The sequence below is a fragment of the Zootoca vivipara genome, chromosome 16, assembly GCF_963506605.1.
Source record: "Zootoca vivipara chromosome 16, rZooViv1.1, whole genome shotgun sequence".
Lineage (NCBI taxonomy): Eukaryota > Metazoa > Chordata > Lepidosauria > Squamata > Lacertidae > Zootoca > Zootoca vivipara.
The window spans coordinates 30,698,467-30,724,536 of record NC_083291.1 but is presented as its reverse complement, the minus strand read 5'-3'; the positions used below and the strand labels follow the sequence as shown (position 1 = coordinate 30,724,536).

At 45.0% G+C, this 26,070-nt stretch overlaps 1 protein-coding gene across 5 annotated transcripts in view; it reads left to right on the top strand.

Moving 5' to 3' along the window:
• PHC1 (polyhomeotic homolog 1) overlaps window positions 1-25,132 on the top strand; it is a 32,326-nt gene extending 7,194 nt beyond the window's left edge. The window contains exons 2-15 of one of the 5 annotated variants that reach the window (XM_035140631.2): window positions 5,864-6,022; window positions 7,746-7,856; window positions 9,476-9,553; window positions 10,294-10,443; window positions 11,323-11,478; window positions 12,715-13,210; window positions 14,332-15,119; window positions 16,194-16,356; window positions 16,887-17,095; window positions 17,324-17,438; window positions 17,930-18,038; window positions 19,192-19,339; window positions 22,234-22,465; window positions 23,355-25,132. In XM_035140631.2, the coding sequence (XP_034996522.2) occupies window positions 5,909-6,022; window positions 7,746-7,856; window positions 9,476-9,553; window positions 10,294-10,443; window positions 11,323-11,478; window positions 12,715-13,210; window positions 14,332-15,119; window positions 16,194-16,356; window positions 16,887-17,095; window positions 17,324-17,438; window positions 17,930-18,038; window positions 19,192-19,339; window positions 22,234-22,465; window positions 23,355-23,509 (3,024 nt within the window). In that variant the 5' untranslated portion in view covers window positions 5,864-5,908 and the 3' untranslated portion in view covers window positions 23,510-25,132. Of the gene's footprint in view, window positions 1-1,643; window positions 6,023-7,745; window positions 7,857-9,475; window positions 9,554-10,293; window positions 10,444-11,322; window positions 11,479-12,708; window positions 13,211-14,331; window positions 15,120-16,193; window positions 16,357-16,886; window positions 17,096-17,323; window positions 17,439-17,929; window positions 18,039-19,191; window positions 19,340-22,233; window positions 22,466-23,354 lie in introns of those variants that run through there. The other 4 variants (XM_035140629.2, XM_035140630.2, XM_035140634.2 and 1 more) reach the window with 4 other exon arrangements.
• The last annotated feature ends 938 nt before the right edge of the window (window positions 25,133-26,070 follow it).

The following is a 26,070-nucleotide window of genomic DNA, read 5'->3' as shown; positions in this document are numbered from 1 at the left end:
ATTAACCATACTGGGCTAATATGCTGGCTTCAAACTTTGGTGTAATATCCTGGCTTGTTCCAAAGATGATAACATTTCCTAGTTTGGATGAAGTGGGAAAGTATGGTTAATTGGAAGCTTCCTGGTTTAATTGCAGCATGTACAATAGAGCTTTGTGTGTGACAAAAGCTCATGCATATTGTCTTAATAGTCTGAGATAGGATTGTCTGAACAAGCTTAAAGCATATGTAATACTTAACCTCAAAACAGAGATTTCCCTCCCTTTGTTTTTTTCTGTTGAAGCTGAAAAACAACTTTATTTCAGTGTGTCTGATATAGTCATGATTCGGTTTCAAGTGGGGTAGATTTTAACATATCTGTTTGCATTAACTTAAGATTTCCTTTAAAACAAAAAAGTAGTGATTACTGTAATTTCTACTAAAAATAATTGAATTAAAATTTGGTTTAATTTAAATTTATTTTTAATCACTCTCTGCTGCAACCAGTGTAGTCCTCTAATGATATTTATTTGGCACATTTATATCCCACCTTTATCCCACTATGGATCTCATAGCACTCTTGAATATACAGTTTTGTATCTATTATTTCAGGCAACAAATAATTACATTAAATGTGTACTCCACAACTGGGGAGACAAAGTTCACAGCTTTGAAAATCAGGATATTAATGAACCTGTATTTGAAGCTGCAGTGACGATGCATGTGCTATCTTGGGAAATTATTTGGTTTTCTGATAAATACAGCATAGCTAGTTCTAGGAAATTGCAATATCCCTGCAATAGAATGTCTGTAAGAAACAAGTTGCAACTACAATTTGATAATCTTGAAAGAGCCACTGCTGTATGGATAGATATCAGCTTAAATAATGCTCCATGCTTTGGGCACATCTTCTGAATTTAGAGAGGATGTGCATTGGCACTTAATACCGTGTTTCTCATATTTTAAGTCATCCCTACAAAATAAGCCATGGCAGGATTTTCCTGAGTTGAAGAAATATAAGACATACCCCAAAAATAAGCCGTAGTGGTGGGAGCAGGTCTGGATGGCGCCATGGAAGAGGAAGATGCCTGTCAGCGCCTGGAACCGGCTGCTGCTGCCCCTCCAAAATGTCCAGCAGCATGCACCGCGCCAAGCGCTGACCCGGCGGCGGGACTGGCAAGAGCCGCAGCGCGCGCTGCTCCAAGCCCCGACCCGGCGGCGGGACGCAGCAAGAGCCGCAGCGCGCGCTGCTCCGAGCCCCGACCCGGCGGCAAGACCCGGCAAGAGCCTCAGCGCGCGCCGCGTGGAGCTCCGACCCGGCGGGACCCAGCAGCGTGCCCTGCTGAAGCGCCGACAACGCGCGCAGCAGCAGCCAGTTCCGGGCGCCGAGCCGCGACAGGAAGAGGAGGGACGCAGCGGGACGCAGCTACAACGACAAAAACCACCCGGCCGAGCCTTCATTGGCCGCCGCGGCTGCCACTCGCTGGTCCCTCCTCTTCCTGTCGCGCGCGCTGCAGGTCCCGCCGGTCCCGCTGCTGGGTTGGCGCTTGGCGCTGGCGCTGCTCCAAGCCCCAACCCGGCGGCGGGACGCAGCAAGAGCCGCAGCGCGCGCTGCTCCGAGCCGGGATCCGGCAAGAGCCTCAGCGCGCGCCGCGTGAAGCCCCGACCCGGCGGGACCCAGCAGCGTGCCCTGCTGAAGCGCCGACAATGCGCCCAGCAGCGCAGCAGCCGCCAGTTCCGGGCGCCGGACAGGGGAGGTACCATACTGTAATTTTTTTTAAAAAATAATAAGACACCCCCCGAAAATAAGCCACAGGCTTATTTTCTTGAGGAAAAAAAGATTATAAGACATGACTTATAATATGAGAAACACGGTATTGAGCTATAAAAGCCAGAGGTGCTGAGGTTTTCAGTCAGATCTGTACAGGTAGACTTATTAACAAAAGCTGGTGACAGCAGTCATGAAATTAAAAGACGCCTGCTTCTTGGGAGAAAAGCAATGACAAACCTAGACAGCATCTTAAAAAGCAGAGACATCACCTTGCCGACAAAGGTCCGTATAGTTAAAGCTATGGTTTTCCCAGGAGTGATGTATGGGAGTGAGAGCTGGACCATAAAGAAGGCTGATCGCCGAAGAATTGATGCTTTTGAATTATGGTGCTGGAGGAGACTCTTGAGAGTCCCATGGACTGCAAGAAGATCAAACCCAGAGGTCCCCAAACTAAGGCCCCGGGGCCGGATGCGGCCCGCACGAGCCAATTGTGCGGCCCCCGCCAACCCCCCCACCCGCTCTTACCGGCGTGCCACAGTGCGGATGCCCATCTCTGGGTCAGCACGGCGCAGAAGCTATTTCCGGTGCCGTGCCGAACCGGAAGTGCACCAGAAATTATGTCTGCACATGCGCAGAAGCCATTTCCGGCACCACCCCGCACCAGAAAAAGCGAGTGCGTGTGTGTATGGGAGCATGTTCCCCTGCCCTCCGGCCCGTCGTGTGGCTGGCGCCGGAGGAACCGGCCCGAAGCCGGGTAAGTTTGGGGACCCCTGATCAAACCTATCCATTCTGAAGGAAATCAGCCCTAAGTGCTCACTGGAAGGACAGATCCTGAAGCTGAGGCTCCAATACTTTGGCCACCTCATGAGAAGAGAAGACTCCCTGGAAAAGACCCTGATGTTGGGAAAGATTGAGGGCACTAGGAGAAGGGGACGTCAGAGGACGAGATGGTTGGACAGTGTTCTCGAAGCTACGAACATGAGTTTGACCAAACTGTGGGAGACAGTGCAAGACAGGAGTGCCTGGCGTGCTCTGGTCCATGGGGTCACGAAGAGTCGCACACGACTAAACGACTAAACAACAACAAGTGGCTGTATGATTTGGTAAAATTACGGAAGGAATTTGAGAGTTGCACAGGCTGATGTCTCATCAGTTACTCATACCCTGCTTTCTGCCACAATCAGGGTGGATAAAAATCAATGATTTTTTTTAAAAAATATTTTAAAAAATCGAATTTTTTTATTTAAATCGGATTAAGATTAGTTTTTTAATTATGTAGAATAAGGTTGTATATGTTTAATTTTTTTGGTAAATAAATTACATTAATCCATTCACAATGTCATGCTCTTCCAGAGGTTTTTGTAAGATTATTGGGCAGTTTCTCTGCCTGCAAGATATTATCACAGATGCTTGGTTTACTTTTGCATTTCTCAAAACTGAATTTGACTCAGCAGAGATCACATGCCTCTTCTTCACAGCAAAAATGTTATAACATGAACAGAGTTGAGAAAAAGACCTTAATCCTATTGTTCTACAAACCTATGAATACAGAATCAACCCCTTCAGTGCTAAGTTTCAAGAAGTTCAGTGAATAGAATAGAAACAATATTTTTCTGATTGTTTGGAGTGGACAGTATTTAAGTTTTTCATGTGTAGGCTGGGCTGACAGTCTAAGTTTCTTAAAATATATATATATTGTTTTTGTTTAGCCAAATTACTTAACAAACATGGATGTTTGTTTAAGCAAATAACATATGCTGTAATGTTATTGTTTCAGTTGAATGAATCTACTTAAATTGTTATTATTAAGGTAATGATTATTTTTCTCCTTCCTAAGTACATAAGAAAAGTTGTCCAGATACAGTATGAATGATTAACCTATTAAACTGGGGATAAAAAAAACTAATATGAAAAGTTGTTATTCTAAAAATCTTCATCTACCAGCATATTAAAGTTATACCAGCAAGAATTAGTCTTTATGTAGAAAACTATGATTTAAATCAAGCCTTACTGACTAGTGATTTAAATCGTGATTTAAATCAGTTTGATTTAAATCAAATCCACCCTGGCCACAATGCTCGTAATTAAAAACAAGTTATAAAAACAAATATTCCACCCTCAGATATGGTAAGTGTATAAATAGGACCTGCAAATGTGTAAATGAGTTATATAATGAATGCAATACTGGGAAGGTAACATTTGAATTCATTTGGTGGAGTATGTTGCTTTTCTTCCAACATTCCATGCTTCCTCACACAAATAATGAATCTTACTTGTGATGCAGGTCTCTTTGCAATGCTATGTATTAAGGCTGTAATGCTGTTAATAAGAAGATTTAATGTAATGCCAAGCTGGAAAAATCATAGCTGTTAAAACATTTGATCTTTATACTTAAGAAGGTGAATCACTTTGCAAGCCCAGTTGTAGTGACTGCCTTAAATATTTGTATCTCCTCTTTGTTCTACATCCTCTTTTATTTTAAATTTTCTTTTTTAAATAGCTAAGCACAGTTCAGAATGATGTACAATTAGCAAAATGACTAATATATGTATTACTTGGTTATACATATTGTATAAACGGTGACCATTTTGCACAGGGGTTCCATTCCTGGGCCCCCTGCACATGTTGGCGGAACGCGCATAAGGATGCCCTGCCCTGTTCCGCCCCTGTTCTGCCCTCTTCCAGGTCTAAAAGGACCCATGTGTTGTGCATCAATTGGGCACACCTAAAACGGTCACCAGGGACCCAGGTGGCGCTGTGGGTTAAACCACAGAGTCTAGGGCTTGCTGATCAGAAGGTCGGCAGTTCGAATCCCTGCAACGGGGTGAGCTCCCGTTGCTCGGTCCCAGCTCCTGCCCACCTAGCAGTTTGAAAGCATATCAAAGTGCAAGTAGATAAATAGGGACCGCTCCGGCGGGAAGGTAAACGGCATTTCCGTGTGCTGCTATGGTTCGCCAGAAGCAGCTTTGTCATGCTGGCCACATGACCTGGAAGCTGTCTGCGTACAAACGCCAGCTCCCTCGGCCTATAGAACGAGATGAGTGCCGCAACCCCAGAGTCGGACACGACTGGACCTGATGGTCAGGGGCCCCTTTACCCTTTAAAACGGTCACCAACTTTATGTGGTTTGAGACTATTCGGATCCTGGTAGTTTGAGCTGCTACAGAGAATGGGCCAAAAATACTTTTGGTATGTTTTCCTTAAAATCCAAACAATGCAAGTAAAGTGTATGCCCTTGAGTTATTCTGCCTTAAAATATTTTAAAGTATTGCAATAAACACATTTTCCATGTAAAGCTTTGAATTGTTTGGACATAGCGTTACAAGTAACTCACAATTTATGCACATTTAACTTGTGCACATTCAGCTTAACATGCTTGGCAAATCTTTTTTAAAAAAAAATATTGGAAAGGGGGTGGGTGTCTGGCGAAAAAAAGACTTTGACAATCCCACTTGCCATTGAACCAAATGTATTTTCACCATTCACAATTTTGGCTTTAAGCGCTATCGCCAGAACGAAACCCCCACGTAAGTTGAGAGTCATCTCTATACTAGGGTGGAATCTTGCAGTCCCAAGGACAGCATCCCAGGGCCATTGGATAACTATATATTTCTCACAGGGCTTCAGTGTGGGACAGTCATTCTCTCTCTGATTCCACCCTTTCCCAATCAACATCTCCAAGGGATGTGTGTTGGGGGGATTCTAGGAAGTTTATTGCATCTAAATGATACAAAACCATTCCAGTGCCCTGATACATCCCCAAAGAAGTTGAGGCATATTTCTGAGCGTGGTGCTAGAGAAAACTTCTTGGTACTTAATCCATTAGGCGGTTTTTTATGAAACTTCCTATTTGTTACATGCATAAGCCCGTATGTTGTATAAGCCCCTCAGATATTCCTAGCCCACCTTATGCTCCCTGGTGAAAAACAAAACTATGATGAACCCGTGATGAATCTGCATTGTTCTTGACTTCCATGTCTTTAAACCTTCACAGGTAACCTAAGCTGTGTGACGATGAGCTTAGGAAGGAAACGTTCCATAAGTTTATAAAGCAGGGGGAGATAAATGTTGTAATTTCTGTGACATGAGCTAACCTCCAGTTTTCTTCATCTAGGGCTTGAGACAAAGCTTCAGGCAAGGCTCTTGGGGACCTGACACTATGGAGACAGAAAGCGAGCAAAACTCAAATTCTGCTAGTGGCAGCTCAAGCTCTGGAGGAAGCACTCGCCCTCAGATCTCTCAGATGACTCTATATGAGCGGCAGGCGGTGCAGGTGGGGTACCATCTTTGTTCTTGGGATGGTTGTTTTTGGTGAAAAACTGCCCTGGAAGGTATCACCATCAGACTAGCAGTACATCGCTTTAAACTGCCGCTTAGCCAGTAGGTGCCCCGTTTATGAGCACAGGGGAAATGCTTCAGAGGCTTATCCAATGCAGTGAACCTGTAGGAGACTAGCACTGAATTGGTTATGTTCCTCACATAGAAGAGGCTAATGTGGAGAAGTGAATACCTCTCCTTATCCCAAGGGTGGTGAACCTCCAAATCACAGGCCTTATTATTTATTCAATTTCTGTTTTGCTCTTCTTCTTGAAGAAGCCCAGAACAGGAAGCAGCAAAGCAGTTGTTAAGTTCAGCATAGCTCCCAGATCAGTCTGCAAGGCGGTACCCTCCTAAGTAATCCCACCATACCTGATGTCAGGTTTGGGGCAGGTAAGTAGGTAGCTCCAAAGGAGCTATTGGGAGCTTCCAAGTGAGGGTTTGCTTGATTGGCACTGATAGCAAGCCCCACTGGATCAGCTGCACTAAGGTGTGTATGTGTTGTGGTCAGTGGCTATCTGCGTGTCCCTTTGAAGGTATGCTTTCAGCATCAGTGATGCGATTGAAACTGGCAGTGTGCCTTCACGAAGGCTCATTGCAAGCCCCACTTTGTCCAATTGCACCTGAAAATGGATATTGTCCCTCTGCAGACAGCTGAAAAGTTTGTACGTACAGTTTGAATCCAATCTGCCAGCAAATGTACTTCAAAGGGGCTCATTGTAACTGTCAGTCAGCTGATCAGTCCCTTTGAAGTTGTCAAAGTTTGTCCCCAGGAGTGGGGTGGTAAGGATCAAATCCTTTGACCAATTCCAGTTCTCCACTCCTTCCTTATCCAGTGGCCCAGGAAAATCAGTGTGGGGCATCAAACACGCCCCATGCATTGCTAGGTCCTGCTTAATATCTAATAAACCTAAGGATTATTGTGTTCCTGGCCATTCTAATTAAGTTGGAGGAACCTTTTTTAGTGTAATGTTCTGCTGTTCTACTGTTAATAAATATGTGGTGGTCCAGATCTGCTGCGATTCTACAGTGGTGCCTCGCTAGATGAATTTAATTCGTTCCACGGGTCTATTCTTATAACGAAAAATTCGTCTAGCGAATCCCATAGGAATGCATTGAAATTTTTTTTTTGCCCATAGGAACGCATTACAGTGGTGCCTCGCTTAACGAATGCCCTGCTTAACGAAATTTCCGCTTAACGAAAGCTTTTTTCTAGCGGTTGCCTCGCTAGACGAATTCATTTTACGAAAAATTCGTCTAGCGAATCGCGGTTTCCCATAGGAATGCATTGAAATTCAATTAATGCGTTCCTATGGGCAAAAAAAAAATTCAAAAAAAATCCAATGCATTCCTATGGGATTCGCTAGACGAATTTTTCGTTATAAGAAAAGACCCATGGAACGAATTAAATTCGTCTAGCGAGGCACCACTGTAATTGAATTTCAATGCATTCCTATGGGAAACCGTGATTCGCTAGACGAATTTTTTGTAAAACGAATTAGTCTAGCGAGGCAACCTCCGCTAGAAAAATCATTTCTTTAAGCGATAATTTCGTCTTTCAGGGCGTTCGTTAAGCGAGGCACCACTGTATATGCTTTCACTTATTTTGTCCTGGGAGACCTTGGGCATGTTAGGTTGTGTTCTGCTTTGTATTCTGAATTTTTTTTTTTTAATTGCAGGCGCTTCAAGCACTACAGAGGCAGCCCAATGCAGCCCAGTATTTCCACCAGTTTATGCTCCAACAGCAGCTCAACAGTGCTCAGTTACACAGTCTGGCTGCAGTCCAGCAGGTGAGACAGACTGTTCAAAAAGACAGGCGTTACCTAAAACTGGGAAGAGTGAAACAACTAGTTTGGAACAAACAAATGAGGTTTTGGATGGATAGTGCCCAAGGAGGGGATATCAAAGGACGGGAAAAGAACGTTGTACTTTCACAGTAATGGGTTTAGTGGACACTGATTATTCTGCTCTGGGAGAAAAAATGCTTATTAACTCTTGCCTCTTTAAGAGCTTATTGATGCAAGTTTTCCAATACAGGCAACTCCCCATTTGCGTGGGGATTGCATTCTGGGTCATCACATGTGTTGGCGGCGTGCATGTAAGCGTGCCCCGCCCACTTCTGGGGCTGAAAATGATGTGTGTGTGTGTGTGTGTGCAGTCATGTGTGCCTTGGTCATGCACAGAATGGTCATTGCCTGTATACGATTTTACATGCATTTTGAACTTTTCTATCTACCAGCTAGTTCACTACAAGCTGTAGCACTCCAGGTTAGTTCTGGGACACAGTTGCAGTTAAAGACAAAACTTCGCTTTTACCCCTAACATTTGGTGGCATGGCTCTTGCCGGCAGAGATCCTGCAGGAAGGTGCAGTGTGGAAAGGGATGTACCCAGTGGCTGCAGACCTTCCTTATAATTTACAAACTACCTTTCCATTCATACTCTACACATGAGTCACGAAGCAGGGCATCCCCCGCTTAAAAACAAACTTGAATTTAAAACAGTCCTCCTTTAGATTCTCATTTTCCTTTCCCTCCCTTTTATATTGTAAACGGTTCTGTTCCTGACAGGTAAGAGTTGGGGAAGGTGATAATAATTTAAATTACATGTGTTGAAAATGATCTTAAGTCTGTTCAGCATTTCCCTGAGAGGTTTTGAAACAACTTGACTCAGTGTTGTAGATATGAGCCTGAGTAGGTGTTACTTCTATGACTGATAAATGCCTATTCTGACAGAGCAGGTGTAGCTGTCAGTTGTAGCTTCTGATTAAAATACTTCCCTTCTGCTACGGGCCCATGTAACAGGTCTTGCCCAGCGCCTGCCATTGTCTTAGCAATGGCTACATTGCTTTCAAAATGCTTTTATAACAAAGTAAAGGTCTTGTCTTGCACATCACAAACTGTACTCCCAACTCCCTCACTTCGAGAAATACCAACGATTTGCTCAAACTATCTAAATAAATGGTAGCTTCAGCCTACACTGATGAAACAGAATTAGGATCTCTGGTTATTTGTCTGATTGAAGAGAGAGTATGTATTGATGGTAGGTTAATTCCTCACTACTTTTGCTCTTTGTTAAGGGTGCATTGTGGAGGGGCAAGTTTAATTACATTAATTGAAGGGTCGAGGTGGCTTACCATTGGCCCTGCGGATGCAGTACAATTCCCATAAGCTCCAAGCAATATGAGCAATAACCAGAGATGATGGGAATTGTAGTCCAGCAACATGGCGAGGCAAAGGTTAGCCACCCGTGGTATAGAGGCTGCATGTCAACTAAGCTGGAGAAATAAACATGAGGAAGATGTTAATGACCATTTTGTTGTGCTTTACCTTTTGAGGACCAGAAAACATGGGAATAATGGGGCCCTTGGCTAAATCTTGGTTTTGGAAGAATATATAATGTTTCTTACAGGCTACAATTGCAGCGAGCCGTCAGGCAAGCTCTCCAAACACAAGCACTTCTCAACAGACAGCTACTACACAGGCTTCGGTAAGCAACTAACCTGCCCTCAAATGAGTGGCCATTCCATGTCTGTGTTCTTGGAGAATTAGTTGGCTATGGATGGGTAACTTCAGTGTTGAGTTTGGCAATTTGGAACCAAGAGAGAATGTTTGCTAGTATTGGTGGAGGAGAGTAGATAGTATTGTAAGGGGGGGGGGGGGGGAGAGAACGGGAGTTCCTTATTTGCAAGTGAGAAGACTGAGCAGCATCCCTAGAGGGGATATTCCTTCCTAATGATAAGGCAACTGAATGAAAGGGGAACATTAGCATCTGCAGAAGAGGGCTGTGTCTAGCACTTGTCACCTGTTGATAATAAAACTGCATATGCTGCTTTTATTTAGTGCATAAATCATAATTGAATGGTCATTGTTTGCAAGTCCATTGTTATGTTCTTCCAGTTGCTGAGGTTTTGAGAATAATTTGAGCAAAGAGGTTTTGGAGAGCAGCTGCTACACTCCCCTCCCCTGCTCCTTTTCACATAGCCTGGTAGGGCTGCTGAAAAGGGTGGGTTGTGTTCCCCACACACTTTTCTTTCAGATAATTTCTGGGCTCTTAACAAGGTGGGTTTGGGAGGGGAGCATGAAATCAGGAGTTAAAAGTGGCTGGTGGGCCTTGTTCCAGTCGTATTGCTGGAGTTCAGCCACACTTTCTTTGAAATTGTTTCTAGCTTAGATTCTGTTAATATTACTTTTCATCTACTCCCCCCCCCACAACCTTTCACTTTACAGATTAATTTGGCTACCACATCAGCTGCACAGTTAATCAGCCGTTCGCAGAGTGTGAGTTCACCTAGTGCCACAACCTTGACACAATCGGTGCTCCTTGGTAACACCACATCACCACCTCTTAACCAGTCACAAGCTCAGATGTACCTTCGGGTAAGAGTTGTACACGTGTTGCTTTCACACATCATAAATATCTCGCAGCCCCTTGATGAATCTCCAGCTTTCATACACTCTGCTATTTTGTGCTCAGACAAAAGTTAGCAATCTCTGTTCCCTTGAACAGTTGGTTGATTCTCAATTAAGCAGATGTACTACAGGGACAGAGGCTATTTAGTGTCATTTGCAGTTTTATTTTCCATGAATCTTAAAGACCTCATGGCACTTGGTACGGTTTTATGTAATGCATTACAAAACAGATCTCTTTTAAACCAGCCTTGATAAAGTGCTCATCTGAAATACGACTCCATTTCATCCGTTTAAAATACCCTGACTTTTAATGCTTTCTCTTCTGTTCTTTAAAGAGTTTCTGGAAAGCCATCTTCTTAATTAGGCTAAATGAGAAACACACTTCTTGTTTGTACTCTCCCCTCCTCACATTTCCATCCTTGACTTGGTTGCATATCTGTGAAATAGCAAACTCCTTTTGATCTGTTTGGCCTCAGATTATATTTAGTTATCTTGGTTACAACTTTTCAGTATGGAAAAAAATAAGTTTTGCAGTTGATCTAAGCTAGCAGGGGTCCCTCATTCATTCCACGCTTAACATCTGCCACACAAACCTATAGGTAACCTATGCTGCTGGCCCAGTATGGAGAAGTGGAGGTGATTTGGCTTTTGGAAATAATTAACCTGCTTTCCATTGCCTGCAAAGTGGCCATGATGGAGGAAAATGCTAAGACAGAATGACTGTCTTATCGGAGACCCTAGGCCCCATGCACCATGATAACCTATTTGCTTGTGGTTCGCTTTCTTTCCTCCTTTTTCTCCCTTCTGCTGTTCCCATCTCCACACCACCTAACCCTCCCTCAACAGCCGCAGCTGGGGAACCTGTTGCAGGTGAACCGGACCTTGGGCCGCAATGTACCTCTTACCTCCCAGCTCATCCTGATGCCTAACGGGGCCGTGGCTGCTGTTCAGCAGGAGGCACCACCCACTCATTCTCCTGGGGTCCACACAGACACAGACCAGGTCAGTGACACCCTCTTCTGGGGTTCCCATGACCAGCCTGGCCTGCCCCAGTCTCGGGTGTGTCCCTCTGGCTCAAACATCCCATGAGAAGAACATCCCCATTCCATTCAGTCCCTGCACACTTCAGCCAGTGGCCTTCCGGTTCTTAAAACCTGGGTTCATGCTTGCAGCTGACTGAAGCTAGCTAGTCAGCTGCACTTTTTGCATTGATTGGTTATCCCCCATTGATTGGTTATGCCCTTGTATTCTCGTCCGGATGTGAAGAACACGTGCTGTTTGCCGCTTGACAAGTACTCCAGACTTAACAATCAGACTTGATGGGGCTCCAGAAACTTGAGGTGCCTGTTTCTGCATGATGAGGGTTTTTCCATGTAAAGCCGGGGTGTGCGTGTGTGTAATTTGACAAGACAGGGGAAATGCCCTCTGTGGACCTTCAGTGTTGCTTGAGCTTTGACTGTGGCTTGCCGCTTGTTACAAATCTTGCCTTCTCCTCCTCCTCTTCCTCCCCAGCATTTCTTGGAGCCTTTAGAGACATTTTGGAACTAACTTTTCTGCATCTATTTTCTATCTCAATTAGAGGCTTTTAGGTAAAAGTAATCTTTTATCCCAAAAGTACAGTAGGAGAAAGTGTATCCAAACACAGGCAATAATATACGTTAGGCCCTAGTGTGCACCAAGGGGTTGCAGAGAGAAAAGGTTCAGTTTCTTTTCTTTTCTTTTAATTTTTATTTATTTGAAAATGTGTATTTAAATCTAGATTTTTCAAGATAGCTTACAAAAGAGAACCATAAAACAAATATAAAAGGTTCAGTTTGAGGGAGCAGCCTTTCAACACAATGAGGGTGACTGCACAGGGTTGAGTTAAATGGGTATTCTTTAAGCTCCTTACAGAAAGTGCCATGAGATCTTTAATTTTTACTGAAAATGAGGAAGAAAGGAGCTGCGATTTTAAAGGACTGATCCCTTTAAAATACTAAAAAGGCTTGATTCCTCACTCCCTGTAGTACCTTGTGACACTTATTTTTGGGTGCAAGACAAAGGGTGCAGCACCAAAATAAAAGTGAACAGAGCTTTCTAACTGCTGTTCAGCATGCTCAGTTTTTTTACTGCTGGTTAAGCCAGAGTAGATACCATGGGTCTCTGCCTCTTGTAACCTGAAGCTAATGAGTCATTTATTTCTCTCTCTCTCTCCCTCTTTTTTTCTTTCTGTCTCTCTGCATTTTTTCCCAGGTGCAGAATTTGGCTGTCAGAAGTCAGCAGACCTCAGCAGCTAATGCACAGCTCCAGGCTTCTGCGCCAAAGGCTGTTTTATCCGGGAATTCCCAGTCTTCAGTACTACCCCAGGCCACCCATGCTGGCCAGACCTTGACAGTGACTCAAGCCACTTCTGGCAATGTTGGCCAGTCACTTAATCTCAGTCAAGGGGCAGCAGGAAGCAATGGCATCTCTGGGGTTGTGGCATCCTCAGTGGGGAGCCACGCTACTTCCGGGCTGAGCCAAGCAGCCTCATCCAGCCCAGGGGGCAGTTGCCAGAGGAAGGGTACTGGTGTAGTTCAGCCTTTACCGGTGGCTTCTGCTGCCCAGGCAGTGACTGTGAGCCAGGGAAGTCAGACGGAAGGAGAAAATGCAGCAGCAAAGAAGGCTGAAGCAGATGGCAATGGTCAACAGACTGTAGGCATGAACTTGACCAGGACAGCAACACCAGCCCCAAGCCAGACCTTGATCAGTTCTGGTAGGTGACGGTTCATGCTTTCCTTACTGGTGACCCTTCCAGTGACTTGACTGAAAGCTTCATCTATGTACCCCTTAACCAGGCTCACTATCTCCACAATTATACAGCCCTGTGCTGGAGGCCACAGGGCAGATTGGCTGTAATTTATTTTAGCCCATTGGTTACTTCTCGTTGGGCAGTTGGCTGTGCTCTGGAGAGGAGAAATGTACTCTCATTCACTTCCTTCATTTTGCGCTGGTGGCTTATTACTGAGATGTGAAGCATATAAAGCTGCCTTCTGCTTGTCCTTCTAGTCTGTATTGATGGGGATGCCAGCCCTTTTGGGCTTCTGGGCATATTTCCAGAGAAACTGTCATGGGCACCACACATGCCTCACAACTGTGTGCTTCCTCCCAAACCCCTAGGCCAGGCATCCCCAAACTGCGGCCCTCCAGATGTTTTGGCCTACAACTCCCATGATCCCTAGCTAAGAGGACCAGTGGTCAGGGATGATGGGAATTGTAGTCCAAAACATCTGGAGGGCCGAAGTTTGGGGGCGCCTGCCCTAGGCACCAGTTGGCTTTGGAAAAAAATGTTTTGTTTTGTTTTCTTCTTCTTCCTTTCCCCATCAAGCCTAATTGTGGGGGCAGGAGGGGCAGTTGTCTTCCTTGAGAGTGCATCTGGGGATGCAAGAATTAACCTTCCCAACTGCAATTTCCAGAAAGATCAGCCCCCCCTCCCTTTGCAACAATTAGGCTTGGAAAAAGACTCCTCTGTTCGCTACATCATACGTTTTCCTTCAAATCCAGTTGCAGAGGGATTTGTGATGCATGCGGTAGCTCTGCAAGGTCTTGGGCAGAGGTCCTGTTCAACTCTACTACATTAGTTCCTTTCCTGGAAATGCCAGAGTTTGGGCCAGGGACTTTCTGCATGCCCTCTGCCCCTAAGCAACCATCCCTCCCCACTCTGAAGTGTATGCAGCTGCTTTTGCTCGCCTGCTACCCTTGTGCTCCTGGCCTTGCCCAAGATTGCAGTTTTCTTGGGGGTTGGTAGGTACCTGACCTCTTTTGCCTAAATTACTTTATAAAGCGGCGTGCACCCCGATGGCGTGTCATAATACTGTCTTTTTAAATATGTTACAGCCACATATACCCAAATCCAGCCTCACTCGCTGATCCAGCAGCAGCAACAGATTCACCTCCAGAAGCAAGTAGTGATCCAGCAGCAAATCGCCATCCATCACCAGCAGCAGTTCCAGCACCGCCAGTCCCAGCTCTTGCACACTGCCACACACCTCCAGCTGGCGCAGCAGCAGCAACAGCAAGCTCCGCCCCTGGCCCAGCAGCAGCAGGGGCCAGCGCAGGCTCAGCAGCAGGCCCCGTCCCTCCAGGGCCAACAGCAAGCCCAGACCCTTGTCGTCCAGCCCATGCTGCAGTCGCAACCTCAGCCGGTGCAGCTCCAGCAGGAGAACCTCTGCCAGGCAGCTACTAAGACGCCTGTCCCCATTCAGTCGAAGCCGCCCATAGCCCCCCTCAAGCCTCAGCAGCTCGGGGCCGCCAAAATGTCGGCGTCCCAGCAGCCCCCGCCTCATATCCCAGTGCAGGTTGTTGGCAGCCGCCAGCAAGGTTCAGCCCAGGCTCAGGCACTGGGTCTTCCACAGATGAACACAGCAGTGCAGGCCCCCCGGGGTCTGCCAGCCGTAGTCCAGCCGGTGTCCCAGGCCCACACGGCATCCTCATTGTCCCAGACCTCTTCTGCCTCCTTTTCTTCTTGTTCTCCTCCTCCTCTACAAGAAGCCCCTCCACTGCTCACTTCGGGAGTCAATGTGGCCCAAGTGCAGGGCACGACCCAGGTGAAGAATACGGTTTCCTCTCCCGTCATGGCTCAGGCACAAACATCCGCCTACTATGTGCAGCCTGTCCAGTTACCTGTAAGTTGCCTCGCAAGTACAGGGTCAGGAATGTTGTTGGGGGAGGGGGGGGCAAAATCCGCACTTGCTCACACATGTGGCTTTGGGGTATGACATAGCCTAGCTAGCCAGTATCAGAGTCATTCCCTTTACCATGTACGGTCAGGCCTGCAAAGCGTATGATCTATCTGCCATGTTTGGTGGGTGGTCTTTTTGCTTGCTGTTTTACAGTCCTCTCGTATTTGGAGACCTAGGCAAGCAGCTAAGCAGGAAGGTTATTTAGCTTTTTGTGTGCTGTTTTATGTGACTGGTGGACTGCATTTGTCTTAGTATGTTGCCTATTTCACAGACTCCCTAGTAGCCTTCGTTACCAGGAATGGACTGTAGACCCTGGTGTCCAGGTAGCATTTCCCAATCTTTTTTACAAGACAAAGGGTGAGCTGTGAAATGCCATCATCTGGATAGGGATCTTTCAAAGGTGGTAAAGCAATTGGGAAGGTTTTCTTATGGCACTTCTTGGGAGATCATAATTTGCAGCTCACCCAGTGGTTCCATCTATTATCAGGCCTTTCTCCCCAAATGACTGCATCACCTGTCTCCCCTTGGACCTTTCCCTTGGTGTTTGCAATGCCCTTTCTTTCCTGACATTGTTCAGGGTAATGGCCATTTCAGGAAGCAGATTTGGGACTGAGATAATGATGGATAGGAGCCATTATGGGCACAATTCACTAAGTTACTGCACTCGAACAACACTGCAGCTCTTGTTTAATTTAATGAAGGCACCGTAGGAAAATTTCCTGGCAGATTGTACTCACTGTAGTGCAGTTCCATTTCATATTTTCTGCCTTCAGTCACTTGAATTCTCAAAACTATTACCATGCTGTTCTAGGCCTTCAGGAATGGCTTTTGGGGGTGGGGGTGCAAGGAAATGCAGCATGAAGAAGCAGCAGATCCCTGTGGTGTGATGTCCACTTGCACCTGTTTGCATGCAGCCTATGGAGGTTAGCAGCATTTCTCTGCTTATTTAGTGTCTTGGATAGAATTCTTTCCTTCCATCTCTTGGATCTGCGTGTCCCTTCCCATCTTCCCACACAGAGCAAACCACAGACTTTGGCAGTCAAGCGCAAAGCAGAATCTGAAGAGGAGAGGGATGACTCCAGTGCACCACCTTCTCTCCTGCCTGCTAAGTCGTCTCCTGTGGCAGAGAGTCCCAAAGGCACAGAAGATAAGGGGGGCCTTGGAGGTGAAGGGAACAGGGGTAAGTTCTGTCTGCTCCCTGTAGAGTAGATGAGTAGTTAGGCCTGGTGGCAGATTCAGGGTGGAATGTATAAATGGACAAGGATGTCCCTGTACACAGAGCAGAATCTGGGTGATGGTGTATAACTTTAAAAGACACACATAAACCAGAGGTGAAGCTTCTGAATCTTGGGGGGAAAGATTTGGACCAGGACTTGTTTTATGGCTTAACTTTCTTCCTTACACGGCTCACAAATGCAGTCCTGTGAATGCCTTTGTTCAACATGTGATCATCTCATGTGTTTGGCATCTGTGACTCAAAGTTGACAATGAGCAGGAGCTATCCTGCCATAGTGGACACCTGCAGCTTTCTCTGCCCAGCTCTGCATGCCCTATGCAAGCCATACTGATACAGTAATGCTTGCAGTCCACAGATGTCGCAAACCAAACCAATTCCGCCTATTTTTTTAATGTATGCAAATACATAATTTGCATAGTTGCATACAGAATTCAGATGGGTCCAATTTGTTAATGCTGATTCTGTTATTTCAGATAAATCTGAGTCCCTCCCCAGTGCCTCCCCCAATGCACCTCCAAGTGGCTCCAGCTCTGTCACTCCTACAACTGCTCCTATGCCTACCTTAGCCATGTTGTCACGCCAAACGGGAGATTCCAAACCTCCGCAAGCCATTGTCAAGCCTCAGATTCTTACGCACGTCATAGAGGGCTTTGTTATCCAGGAAGGGGCAGAACCTTTTCCGGTAAGAGGGTTCAGCCTGGGGTATTTAGGGCAGGGATTGCTCTCTTGCTTCTTTCTCTCTTTGTTCTGCCAGCATGATCCGTTTGCTAACTTGGCTTATGTTAGCTAAAGCCAGGAACGAAATTCTACTAGTCCTGTAGTTGAAGCATGCTTAGCATCAGACAATGAATACTGTTGCCCAAAGTTGCTTTCTGACTCGGGTTTTCCCCTTCCACTGTCTTGAATGCAGGTGGGCTGCTCTCAGCTCCTAAAAGAATTTGAAAAGCCCCTTCAGGGAGGTGTTCCCTCTAGACAAACTGAGAACCAGCCTAGCAACTCCCCAGGAGGGGAAAGTATTGCTGCAGGTGAGTCCCCTCTAGGGACTGTAGTCAATGAGAAGGAAAAGGGTGGGGTTAGGGTTTTTCAAGTTTTTTGTTCACATTTTTCACCTTTGTCAAACATGTAGGTTACTGAGAGCCAAGCCAAATATTACTCTTTCTTGAAAGGGTGCCCAGGGGAAAGGGGAAGGAGTGGAGGTGCTGTATTGGATCACATGGTTTATACTGAAGTACTACCCATTTTATCTGTGGAATAAGGAAGAGCACCACTTCACACACTCAAAATAAGCATAGGTGAACAAGGGATGTGCTTTTGTTACACACAGCTTTGCAGAGCGAGCGGCTATTGGGGTTTCCAGTTCTTTCTCTCCGGGGAGTCTCCCATACTTGGCTTTCAACAGAGAGTTGAAACGGCTTGCTATCAAACAGACAATCTTAAACTTGCATTCTGATGTTGCTGGTTAATGAAGCTAGTTGTTTTACTAACTATTAAGTGTCTGCTTCTCTTGCTTCCTCAGAGCAAGACAAGAAAGGGAATCTGCTGAAATGCGAGTTCTGTGGAAAATATGGCCCAGCCAATCAATTCCGTGGTTCCAAAAGGTTCTGTTCTGTAACATGTGCCAAGAGGTAATGGTGCTTGGAAACTCCTCCTTGAGACTTGCTAATGAAGCAGCCATGTGTGTTTCCCTGGGGATGCCATTCCACAGATGGGAGCCACCCCTGTAAAGTCATTTTATTGCTGTCAGTGACCAGTATCAGGATAAAATCACAGAAAGGGCCTGTTGTCGCGTAGTTACATCCTGCACCTCCTTTGAGTGTGAGCACTTGTAGAAGGGCCCCAATGGACTGCAGAGGCCAGGCTGGTAGAGGCACTTGTTGAGCTACTCTGGTCTTGAAGCTTTATAGGTCAAAACCAGCACTTTGAATAGAGACTGGAAACTAATCAGTAGCCATTGCAGTTGGGCCAGAACCGATGTAATATTTTCAGATCTTCTGGTCCCGGTCTCACCACCGAATTCTGCACCAGAAGTATTTTCCAAAGCATCTTCAGAGTCAGCTGCGCTTGCAAAGCATTGAAGTATCCTAAACTAGAGCCTACCAGAGCATAAACAACTGAAGGTTATCCCTGTCCAGATAGGGTTACAGTTGGGCCACCAGCCAAAGCTGATGGAAGGCACTTTGTGCCACCAAGGCCACCATATATCGCTCTTAATTCTTCTCCTCTGTTAGAAGGAAGTCTTTATCTCCTAGGATCACTCCACTAATTGGACAGGACAGGGACATTATACAAAAGTAGTCATGTGGTTCCTTGCCTCTCCCAGCCCCCTTGGGACTTATCCCATTAGTGGACGGATGCCTCCTTCCACCCTCTTGAGAGGAAGTACCTTTTCAATAAGTACCCATTCTGAATAGCACCTAGAATGTTTCAGGCACCTTTATAATGAATTGTTTCCCTGGAAAGCAAGTCTGAAAGTTGAGGTTAAACCTGTACAGACAGTGTTACCTGGGTATTACAGTTGCCTTTCCCATTGGATTCCTCAAGCCCAGATTTAGATGGTAATATTTTAGAGGCTGTATGTTGCTTCTACCTCCTGATGGAAAGATCTCAATAAGCCTGGTTTGATGGCTGATGCAGGAACGCCTCTTCATGTAGGGCTTGAGCACCCCCATACTCAAAACGGTTTTGCTGGAAAAGGACTAGCACGTTAGAATTTTCAGCTTGCAGAGGAATTCTCAGATGAGCCTTGCTTCATTTATTCTTCCTTCTTTCTCGTGCCAGGTATAATGTGGGCTGCAGTCACCAACTTCGGCTGCAAAGGAAAAAAATGAAGGAGCTCCAGGAAGCGAACTATGCCCGACGGCGACGGGGGCCTCGGCGCAGCAGCTCAGAGATTGCCCGAGCCAAGATACAGGGCAAGCGTCACCGGGTAAGGGTATACTTCCATCCCTCATTCCTCCCTGCCTAGGACAGCAGAGTTTCACCTGCTCTGGTGCTGTGAGGGGCTTATCTGGCAGGGACTGGAAGTCTTTTAAGTCTCTTGCTTAAAATATTTATGGCCTGCCGGTCTTATATAAATAACAGCATACAGCACTGTAAAAACGAGAATAAAAGAAACCTCAGTTGAAGCCATCAATAAAATATTTCAAAAGGAGATCAGGGCAATATTTGCTAAGTAGTACTGGAATTGTACTTTAAGACCCCACAGAACCTGTCTAAAGCCTAGTGAAAACAGGGAAATCTTTCCAAAAGATAAAGATTAGATTATTGCCTTCTTTGAAGCTTTTGAGACTCCTTTGAGAGAACAGTGGCCTAATTTTTGACCCTCCAGAACTGTAGTTGTTGAGTAAAAACACACCTTTAACTTGCTGAAGGAATGTATGGTCCTCTATAAGCTCCTATACTAGATGCCCAAGTGGCTCTGGTGTGGCTATGTTTGTTGAATGGGGATTAATTATTAGGGAATGCATGACAGAAAGTTAGCTACCGACCCACAAATTACACATGACTTGTCTCCAGTCGTGTTGACCACAGACTCCCAACTCAAATAAGGGCTAGAAAATATTGCCTTTACAGCATATGCCATCCTGACTGTTATACAGTTGTCCATCAGTGAAGTAAGTTCCAAGCAAAATCTTATATTTAAAAACCCGGAACTGGAGACTTAAAACCCAGATTAAATCTGGACAGTTTTGCCTTATGGCACACTTGGGTTTATATGCACTCCACCATGAGAAAAAATTCCCAGACAGGTGGAAACTCCAAGTTACTGGACTTTGGTGAAGAGAATCTTGTACTTCAGTGGAGGAGAGTGCACATTTGTTACTTAATTCATAATAAGTACAGTGGTCCCTCGACTTACGAATTACTCAACATCCGATGTTTTCGACTTACGAACGGGACAAATGGCCGCATGCTTACGAATTTTTCTACATCCGAATGGAAACCGTTGGCGGTTTTAAATGCGGTTTCCTCGACTTACGAATTTTAAATGCGGTTTCCTCAACTTATGAATTTTTCCGAATATTTTTTTCCCTATGGGAAACCACTTTTCGACTCATGAACTTTTTGACCTATGAATGTGCATTTGGAACGTATTAAGTCCGTAAGTCGAGGGACCACTGTAAACTGCTGTTCTCTAATGCCACCACTAGAGGTCAGGTGGGATCTTCTGGATAAGCCCCTCTGATGCCCAGTATTTCTTACTTAGAGACTACTGGCTTCTACCTTACACACATCCTTGGGTCAGAGTTAAAGGCCAGGTGTTTTTGTTTCTATTCCTTAGTAAATGAGGAACACGGACATGTTTTTATTCTGGCCTATGGGACCCAGGTGGCGCTGTGGTTAAACCACTGAGCCTAGGGCTTGCTGATCAGAAGGTCGGTGGTTCGAATCCCTGTGATGGAGTGAGCTCCCGTTGCTTGGTCCCAGCTCCTGCCAACCTAGCAGTTCGAAAGCACATCAAAAATGCAAGTAGATAAATAGGAACCGCTACAGCGGGAAGGTAAACAGCGTTTCCATGTGCTGCTCTGGTTTGCCAGAAGCGGCTTTGTCATGCTGGCCACATGACCTGGAAGCTATACGCCGGCTCCCTCGGCCAATAATGCGAGATGAGCGCGCAACCCCAGAGTCGGTCACGACTGGACCTAATGGTCAGGGGTCCCTTTACCTTTTTATGGCCATAATAGAGATTCTTTTTCATGTTAGGAATCCTTTTTTTTCCTTTTAAGACATACGCTTTGAGGTGGATTGTGTGCTTATGAAGAATTCTTACTCCAGTGAAAGATCCAAGGAAGTTACATAGCAACAACTATCTCCTTGCAAAACAAAGGGGATGGTCCCCTCCTTATATCTTTGCATATCTTTCTCTGTGCTTACTAGGAGGATGGCAATTTTCTGTGGACTCTTAAAATGTTACTGGACTTGGTCTCTGCTCCCTCAGTACATACATAATCTCAGCACTTCTTTCTTCTACATAACTACTAAATAAGCAAAAAGAATCTACCTATCAGCAGGTGCCTGAACTCCCCCTCCTTGTAAACTAGGACTGTACCGTTCGTTCATGGGAATATGGGTAGGGGTTGTATAAGAATAAGTACCGTAGGTTGAGCTGATTTTAGAACAGTAGTCCAACCTAGAGAGGCTGGCCTGAGTTAACCCAGATTTGTGCTGTTCTGTCCCTTGTGTTTTGTTTCTAATCAATCATCTCTGAGAGTATCCAAACAATATGTCACATCTGATTAAAGGTGTGATCTGACGTAAGAAAAAATTAATATCCTATGTCTGGTGTATGCCTATGCTCAGACATAGGATATTGCATTTTCCGTACATCAGATGAGACCTTTAATCCCGGGTGATATACTATTTGGATACTCTCAAAGATGTCTAATTAGAAACAATTCCATCCTTATGTAAAAGGAAGGACAGAAGAGCACCAAGCCAGGTAAATGGTCAGTATTGCCAAATCTTGTTCACTGTTCCAGAACTGTACTTCTTTTTTCAATCTCTGAGATGAAGCTACACAGTTAAAAGGTCTTGAGCTCTAGAATATTTAGTAGCTTGGGCCCAGTAAGTACATGATGACTTCATTCTCCCCACATTCATTACCATGATCAATTAAAGAGTGTCCAACCAGACAATGTATCTCTGACAGTTTAATTGCAGTGCAATTGCTCCCAAGATACTTGCTAGGCAACAACTAAAGCAGTAAAGGGGACTGTGTAGGAACCCGGGTCTTGTGCATCATCTTGTGTTTTTTCATTGACTTCCCCCCACCTAAGGATTTCCCCCTCTTCTATTATTTCTGGTGCTTGCATCTTTCAGGGCCAAGAAGACTCTAGTAGAGGATCTGATAACTCCAGTTATGATGAAGCATTGTCCCCAACATCTCCAGGGCCCCTTTCAGTGAGGGCTAGTCATGGAGAGCGAGACCTTGCCAGCTCCAACATGTCTCAGCCTACCCCTGACCTCCATGGCATCAACCCGGTCTTCCTCTCCAGCAACCCCAGCCGCTGGAGTGTAGAGGAAGTGTATGAGTTCATTGCATCTCTGCAAGGTGAGTCTGACACCACCAGAAGAGGAGGAGATTAGACGACAAGGTGCTTGGGTATAACTGAGGTTTCAGTCTGTGGAACGGTAATATACAGTCATACCTTGGATCCTGAACGCCTTGGCTCCTGAACGATCAAAACCCGGAAGTGAGTGTTTAGGTTTTCGAACGATTTTCGGAAGCCAAACCGATTGGCTGCAGGAGCTTCCTGCAGCCAATCAGAAGCCGTGCTTTGGTTTCTGAACATTTTGGAAGTTGAATGAACTTCCTGAATGGATTCCATGGTACCACTGTACTACGAACACTATTTTGTGTGCTCCAGGAATTATGAAGTGCGATGTAGCAGCTAAAAAAGCCAATGCAATTCTGGGCTGCATCAATAGGAGTATAGCATCTAGATCAAGGGAAGTAATAGTACCATTGTATTCTGCTCTGGTCAGACCTCACCTGGAGTCCAGTTCTGGGTACCACAGTTCAAGGAGGATACTGACAAGCTGGAATGTGTCCAGAGGAGGGCAACCAAAATGGTCAAAGGCCTGGAAATGATGCCTTATGAGGAACGATTTAGGGAGCTGGGCATGTTTAGCCTGGAGAAGAGGTTAAGGGGTGATATGATAGCCCTGTTCAAATATATTAAAGGATGTCATATAGAGGAGGGAGAAAGGTTGTTTTCTGCTGCTCCAGAGAAGCGGACACGGAGCAGTGGATTCAAACTACAAGAAAGAAGATTCCACCTAAACATTAGGAAGAACTTCCTGAAAATAAGAGCCTTTATTATTTCGGTCACTCACCTCAGACCTGTTGTGAAAATTATTACGATTGCTAAAAGTGACACCAGCTGCTTGCCTCTTTGACATCTCACAAGGTGGTTTTTTTTGCTTCTTGAATCCTATAGGCTGCCAGGAGATTGCGGAGGAGTTTCGGTCGCAGGAGATTGACGGTCAGGCTTTGCTCCTACTGAAGGAAGAGCACCTCATGAGTGCCATGAATATCAAGCTGGGTCCTGCCCTCAAGATCTGTGCCAAGATCAACATCCTCAAAGAGACCTAGTAAAGCAAGAAGCCAGAGGTCTCCCCCTCTTCGCGCTGGAACCGTTTCAAGCTCTCAACACTGAATTGAGGGAAACTGACCTCTCTTAAAAGCCAGTCTTGGTGCTACGTGGAGGAAGTATATCTCCCCAGGAGGCCTTGAAAAACCTCTTCAAGAATATCTCGTGTTGCCTGAAAATTAGCCCCTGAATTGTTCTGGTGGCAATACAGCAAGGATGATGAGAGTTCTCTGGTGAGGCTTCCCAGAGGAAGGGCTGAGAAGGACCTTCCCTCTTCTCAGAATTAGAGTTGCTTTTGTTTTCTCATTTTCCTTTCCATGCGGTCTTTCCTCCTCCTACAGAGATTCATTTTTCCAAGGGAACCAGTTAGTGCTGAAGTTTGGGAATGGGTTCTCTTGATGAGGGGAAGTTGGAAGATCCTTTAAATGACGCCTTTCTCAGTTCGTAGCGTCACGTGGAAGTAAGTAGCAAACTGACCCCGTACAGAACACTGGAAAGTGTTCTGGATCACTTAAGGATTGGAGCTTGTTCATACCTAAATATGACCCTTGCCAAGACAACACGAGCACTTCTGTGATATCAAGGGATTTTTTTAAAAAAAGAAAAAACTTTAATTCCCCATGTCTTGTGGAGGTGGAAGATGCCATTCAATATCCAAAGGAGAATCCAATTGTACTGAAGCATCATTTGTTTCCATCTTGCTTTTGAATTTTTTCTTTTACTAGTTTTGTATCTTGCCCTCCCCCCCGAGAGCATATGGGACAAAGCTTCTTCTAGCAGGTTTGTATCTCCTGTCAGAAGCCTGTTTATTTTTGTTTATTATACAAATATTCTCTTCAGTAAAAAGAATGCTTCAAAAATTAAGTTGCTGGTCCTCTCGTGGCCTGATTTTTTTTCTCCCCAACTTTCCTGATACACACCAGTGCAATAAGTTTCACTTGGAGATGTATGGCAGGTTAAAATGAAGGCAAGCTTTGTTGCTGTTCATGTTAAATCATTCAAAAGTAGGGTACAGCTTTGCTTTTAACTTCAAAAGGGATTTGTTACAATTCATACAGAGCATGTTCAAAATCTTAAGTTTTGATGTAACCTGTATGTCTGTCTCAAAGTCTGTACCTTTCAAATTTTATGTTGTGTCTGACAGTTTATACTAGGGCAGGTGTTTCCACTGTTCTGTGCTTGCATATTTCAGGCTTGTTCCAATCAGTGGTGATATCTAGTACTAATCATTACCCCTTTTGAAGTATGACTCTTCCAGTAATAGGTTTAGGGCAGTTTACATTATCTGCTGGATGATAGCCATGGCTTTTGGTCAAGGATGTGTTTTTCCATCCCTTTTTCCAACAACTGTTTTTAACAGTTTTTTAAAGCAGTGTAATTGGAGGAGGGGGACATATACTGAGCAGGGGAGCTATGGAGAAAGCTTTACTTGTACTTATAAAGCTAGGTGTAATATTTGTCACTGTAGATTGCAGTTAAGGATACTGACATTTGTTAACTGTGTTAACTTCAAATCTGAGATTGAAACTGTATGTCCTCTGCTACAGTTCTGGAACACTGAACAAAATTTAGCAATATTTCTTGGAGTATAGTAGTTTAAAACAATTAAACCTACCTTGCAATCATTTGTAGAGATTTCCATATATTTCTATAGTTTACTCATTTCTGTTGCAAACCTAAGTGTGCTTAATATCTTAGCATAAAGCTCAGCTTAAGTATATTTACTTCTGCTCAGTAGAAATAGTGTTTAATAAGTTCTATCTGCCAAAATGTCGTTTTTAAACTTTTTGAATGCTAGGATATGTAGTATTTTCGCAACTCAAATGGCCTTTTAAAGCCCACTAGAGGGAACCAGAGTTTTGGCAGTATTACTTCATGCCTACCAGCTGGGATTCATGCCTTAACTTTCTAGGCTGTTGGCTCAACCAAGTTTCCTTCCATTGTACCAGACTATCTTATCCACCTCCTGCCCCAAGTTTGACATGGATTGTCCACCTGTTATTTGATGTCACAGTGACATCAAGCAAGCAGTTTTTGCCCACAAGGTTTGAAATCAACCTGGAAATCACTGATGGGCAGCTGATTGTTGGGTCTTGTAAAGTACTGTGCTTGGGTTTTAAGACTCCATGATGTTAGATACAGGCTGGTGTGTGGGGCTTGGTGGTCTGACTAGGGGTCCCAATACGGCCAAGTGCATGTTTTCTAATATCACTAACAAATGAGAGGTTTTAACCACAAGGAGTATAGAATATCTCGGATACTCTGGAGAGTCAAATGTGCTCGGCTTTCCTGTGCCATTAGTTAATAGTGTGAATTGAAGAGATTATAATAATTATAGGGAGGGAGGGCGGGGGAAGCAGCAACCATCTCATTGTGTGTACTGGTTCATACTTAACTGCAAGATTAGCTTAAATAATGCTATGACACTAAGCAAAAAGGTGTGGCTGAGGCGGCCTTTGACAGCATGTTTATGTGAAGCACCGTATTGGCCTAAATATAAGCCATACCTTTTCCTCCAAATTCCAACAGCGAAAAGTGCCGCTTTTATTCACGATCTTATGCC